Source organism: Eupeodes corollae, chromosome 3, assembly GCF_945859685.1.
Source record: "Eupeodes corollae chromosome 3, idEupCoro1.1, whole genome shotgun sequence".
In the NCBI taxonomy this organism is placed as follows: domain Eukaryota; kingdom Metazoa; phylum Arthropoda; class Insecta; order Diptera; family Syrphidae; genus Eupeodes; species Eupeodes corollae.
This window is the reverse complement of record NC_079149.1, coordinates 29407074-29412729: the sequence shown is the minus strand read 5'-3', so window position 1 is coordinate 29412729 and position 5656 is coordinate 29407074. Positions and strand designations below refer to the sequence as shown.

At 39.7% G+C, this 5656-nt stretch overlaps 1 protein-coding gene across 1 annotated transcript; it reads left to right on the top strand.

The window, feature by feature from the left end:
* Window positions 1-558: 558 nt before the first annotated feature.
* On the top strand, window positions 559-1302 carry LOC129951456 (uncharacterized). Its single transcript, XM_056063600.1, has 2 exons — window positions 559-712; window positions 785-1302. The coding sequence occupies exons 1-2, from the start codon at window positions 701-703 to the stop codon at window positions 1184-1186; spliced, it is 414 nt and encodes a 137-aa protein (XP_055919575.1). The 5' UTR covers window positions 559-700; the 3' UTR covers window positions 1187-1302.
* The last annotated feature ends 4354 nt before the right edge of the window (window positions 1303-5656 follow it).

Genomic DNA, 5656 nt, shown 5'->3' with positions numbered 1-5656 from the left:
AAACGACACTGGCACGCATTCAAAGTGTGTTCGTATAGTGATTCCCTGTTTCCACCGTCACTAGTCGTCCTTGTCCTCATCCTCATTCAGTTATTTGGCTACAAGTTCCAAAGTACGAAGAGTGAATTTGGTTGCATATACTGATGCATATAGCCATACCATATAACCACACAGGGCTTAGCTGTATAGTCAAGTCAATGCCATTCTGCAGTTTAGAATGTCTGCACTTTGCATGGCAATGAAGTCTGTTGGTGCGATGGTGCTGCAGCTAGTGCTCCATTGTTCTTGGACTTGAACTTCATCGATTGTCCGATATGGAGGCGAGGAAGAACTGGTCCGGGAGCAACATTCACTTCACCACCAAATCCAGTTCCAATTTGTTTTTGCTCTAAATTGGCTACGATACACAACTTGCAGGTTGTTTAGGTCTTGTTGCGAGTCGTCATGTCGTCGTGTCGTCGTCATCTCATCATCATCATTGCCATCGCCATTAAAGAAGACGTCAATTAAAAGGGCCATCGATTGAATGGGAAATCTCAGGGTCATCGTGTTGCCTCTTTTATGTCTCGTTGCTTCCGTAAAAAGTGAAATGAAATGATTTAGTATAAAAGATGGGCCATTTCAGTGGAATGGTATCAGTTACAGTTTGCTTATTTTCAAGTACAGACCTTCTTAACCATAAACAAAACCCTTAATCAAAATGTTCAAGTTGGTAAGGATGTCAAGAGTCTTTTAGCAAAATAAACCTAATACATTTAATTAAATTTATTATTTCTTTTTGCAGGTGGTACTTTCTGTTGTCCTTGCCGTTGTTGCTGCTAAGCCCGGTGCCATTACTGTTGGAGCCGTTCCATTGGTCTATTCAGCACCAGCAACAGCTTTAATTCATGAGCCTGCTCATCTCATCACCCAAGAGCATTCATTGCAGAAGGTTGGTGATGTTGTCGAGAGTGTGCCCACAGCTGTGTCACATCAAAGCTCCACTGTCGTTCATAACCGTGCCAATGTTGTGACTCCAATTGTTGCTCCAGCTGTTAAGACCAGCATTACACCTGCAATTCGTTCTTATGCTGCACCAGTGATTGCTCATCAACCTCTCCTGCAGTACGCTCTGCCCTACAGCTATGACTATTTGAGGTCTCCTCTTTACAAGTCATATGTTCCATCAGTTCCTTTGGCCTACTAAGTGGGATGATAATCGAATGAATGAATGGTGACCAAAAATAAGCAAAAGTTTAAATGATCCGAATTTATATAGAATTTAATAAAAAAAAAACAAAAATATAATTTTGAAAAAATTAACTATGTTTTTGAATTTTTTTTTGGAAAGTTTCTTTAGTTGAACAGTAGTACCTACTTCGCTATCAACAGATAATTTTTAATGTTTCTTAATTTAAAAACTAAACTTTTGAATATTTTGATATGGAATATTATTTTTTGATGCATGGTATTATTTTTCAATAAATAGAACCGTTTTAAGGATTTGAATTTTTGTAAAGTGTAGAGTGCTGTGAGATATCCAAAAAGAAATATAAAATTTTTAAACCAATGCGGTTTTAAATTAAATTTAAAAATTAAAAAAACGAAAAAATACTTTTTTTAAAGCATTAAGTTGTCAACATTTTTAAAATATTATTCTTTTAAGACTAAGGTAAGACACAACTTAGTTTTTAAGAATTACTTATATAATGATTTTGCAAAATTCAAGCCTTTGTCTTATTCTGGATACGATTTAGATAATTTTATAATCTTACTAAATTTCTGGAAATGTTTATTAATTATGAGTCTTTATTTAAGTTTACATGAAGTTTTAAGAAACATTGACTCAAATGCTCTAATGGTTTTTAAAAATGTATTATTGAAGTATATATTATTTCAAAATCTATTTTGCCTTTTTCTGTTCAGAGCATTCTTTAATAAATGAAATGAATATTTTGACTTAATATTCAAGATTGACATTTTACATTTGAAAAATCAGCACGAATTACTATCGAAAAAATACTTCATGAATTTAAATAATCTCAAAAAGCTTTACATGGGAATGTGGGTTTTTTTGAAGCCGTGAAATAAAGCTAAGTGAAATAAGTCCAACTTTCAAAAAATGGAATTATTGCACTTTACAAAAGTGAAATAAGGCCAAACTATTTTGGGAAATAAGATTAAATTATTTGTTCTAAAGGATTTGGGGTAGGTTCACGGTTTACTTTATTCAAAGTTTTTTGAAAATGAAATTCATTTCACTTTTTTCAAAAATTTGAAAATTGACTTTATTTCGCTTTAGAGAAGTGAAACAGGCCAATTGTTGAAAATGGGCTTTATTTTACTTGACTCTATTTAAAGTTTTTGATGTTCAAATGGTACACATATGTATTCAAGACGCACAAGCGTCCACAGGTTTTTTTCAAAACCCACCTCTGTCTATCAACTCCTACTCTCACCTCCCCGCGGGGAACATCGTGTGCCTAGTAACTCAACTGGAGATTGGGTTCTAACTCCAGTGGATTTTTGTTGGGGCAGCAAACGAAAGAGGGGGGGGGGGGCATGTGTTTCCACTAAGGCACCTCTCCTTATCCAGACGGCAGCGGACGAATTTTCGAGATGGAATCAACGGTGGCGTCTTCAGTTCCAGTAAGGTTTAAATACTTATTAAACACTTTATTAGGGCTTCTACGAGATATTTGAAGCTCAGGCCTTTTTTCCGGCTCCACGCCCTTTGAGTTATACTAAGAATTTGGCCCTCCAGGTTAGGGGTTGTCATGTCGGGGTGACTTTCTCACCACGTACAAAATTCCTTAGTTGGGAAGCACCAACAAGCCTCTGATACGGGCGGATTTGCTGTTGGCAACCCAAGAAAACGAAATAAGGACAACGAACTTCGGACCTGTACGTGGAATGTTAGGTCCCTTAACAGACCATGTGAAGCCGAACAATTAGCGGAATCCCTAAACTGCTGCAAGGCAGATAACACCACCATCCAGGAAGTGCGATGGAATTGGATGGGCAAACGCAAACTAAAAGACTTCGGCGACTGCTACCGCGAACAAGGACAGTGTGTATTTGGGTGTGGATTTGTTGTTGGAACTAGACTCAGGCAAAAAATCTTGAGTTTCGACAGTGTAAGTGAGAGCATCACGACAATCCGCATCAAGGCAAAATTTGGCAAAATACGCATAATATGCGCGCATGCCCCAACAGAGGAGAAAGATGAAGATACCAAAGACATATTCTTCGAGCTCTTGGACAAGACATATGAGCAGTGCCCTGGCTATGAAGAGAAGAAATCTTTGGTGGCACAATCGGGAGATACAGCCTGCACGACACCACCTCAAAAACGGATTTAGGGTGATCGATTTCGCTGCGGGTAAGACGTTCTGGTAGCTAGTACGCAGTTCACACATTCCACTAGGGGACATGGAAATCTCCTCATCAATAAACTGTCAACCAAAGTGACCACATTGCTATCGACGCATAACACTTATCCAGTATACGGGATGTCCGAATATTCCGAGGGACCAATATTGTCTCGGACCACTACCTCGTTGTAGCCAAGGTTCGGGTACGGATATTCCGGCAAAAGCCAAAACAAGGAAGTGCTGTGAGAAGTTTCGACGTTAGACGGCTACAATTGCAAGGGACTGCCATGTCCTTTTCCGACCGAGTCTCTAGTAACCTCTTAAGGAGTCCTATGCTGCTGCACAAGGCATTGAAAAGAAATGTCAACATTGCCTTGCAGCCATCAGAGATGACGCCTCTGAAGTGCTAGGTTTCGCACGGCCACCACAGTGAAAACTCCTTCACAGAAGCCCCAGAGCTACTCCCGAGCTTTACGAGCAGAAGAGGAGAGAGAAATATGAAAAAAACACTTCTACAAATTCCACTGCAAGGGAGATAGAACCACTCAACCTATGCGACGCAGATCAAGAACCTACCCGACCTAGACCTTCACTTCGTCTAGCTTAACTAACAAACAAAGTTGCTGGAGCTGATGGCATCGCTGCTGAACTATTCAAAGCAGCAGGCGAGGACTTAGGAGGGAACATGTACCAACTCATCTTCAAAATATGGTCCTAAGAAAGCATGCAAAATGAGTGAAATTTCAGCATAGTTTACCCGATATATACAAAAATATACCCTCTTAATTAATACAACTTCGGAGGCATCAGTGTCCTTAACATTGCATGTAAAATCCTCTCTACCGTATTATGTGAACGTCTGAAGCCGTTCGTCAACAACCTGATTGGTCCTCATCAGTTTGGCTTCAGAAAAGGAAAGTCCACTGTCAAATATTCACACTACGGCAGATCTTGGAAAAAACCGAGTAGCTTCAAATCGATACCCACCTTCTTTTTATCGATTTTAAAGCCGCGTACGACAGTGGAGAATTTTTGAGCATTGCGACGGAAGCGAAGAAGATATGTTTAGTTATCAATAAGGGCCAAGTACATGCTGTCATCAAAAAAGGAAATTAAACACGACGTCTTGGTCTTGAACAAAACGTCACCATGGAAAGCTATAATTTTGAGGTAGTCAAGGACTTTGTCTACCTGGGCACCGCTATAAACACAGACAAATACACCAGCGCCAAAACTAAACGAAGAATAACTCTCGCAAAACGCTCCTTCTTTGGACTTAGAAGGCAATTGAGCAGTAAAGTCCTCTTTCGAGCACCTTAAATCACCATCTATTAGACACTTACTATCCCGGTTCTCATTTATGGCGCTGAGACCTGGACCCTGTCAAAGAAAGATAAGACAGTCTTAGGCTGTACAGCGACACTGACCTAGTTAAAAGAATTATAGCCCAACGGCTTAGATGGCTATAGGTCATGTAGAGCGAAAAGACTTCAAAACTCCAGCCCGGAAGCTCTTCGAATCCAATCTCGAGGGACCGCTACTTAGGTGAGTGAAGACCTCAACCAACATGGCGTGTGAAACTGGAGACCGCATGCTAGGGACCGAGATGGCTGGAGACTCATGTTGGTTGAGGCCCAGGTCCACCCCGGACTGTAACACCACCTTAAGTAAGTTATTTTACGACACTTACTCAGTAACTTAAGCATTTTAAAAACTACAACCTCGAGGCCATAAAGGGATTTTTAAGTCAGAGTCCAGAACATAGGTCATCAAAAATCATTGAAACAAAGGAAAGAAGGAGTTGTAGAAATATTTTCGTTAAAATAAAATTTGAGGGTCTATCGTTTAAATGGTTCAAAAACTTGAAACATGAAAGTTTTGATTCTAAGTGTAACAAAATTTACTTTGGCTTAAGTGAGTTAGACAAAAAAAAAAAATTAGGGGGCGCAACAGTCCGTAGAGAACCAGGGCCTAGTGACTTACAACTCTCAACCATTCCTGTGTACGAATATTTGCAGGGATGAAGGGGACCTACAGTTTATATGACGAATCCGAACGGCTAATTTGAGAAAGCACTTTTTCATGACAAGAACTACTCTTGAAGAATTTTTCAATTCCTCGTAATAGGCAGTACCCGTGAATAAAATCTTAGGTGGCACAGGAAGGGATCGAACCCAAGACCTCTCGGATGACAGTCCAACTCACGAACCATCATACCACGGGTACTACTAAGTGAATTAGACAAAGTGGACATAAAATTTCAGTAACATACTTTCGGCCTATAAATTAGCTGATTTTGCTCC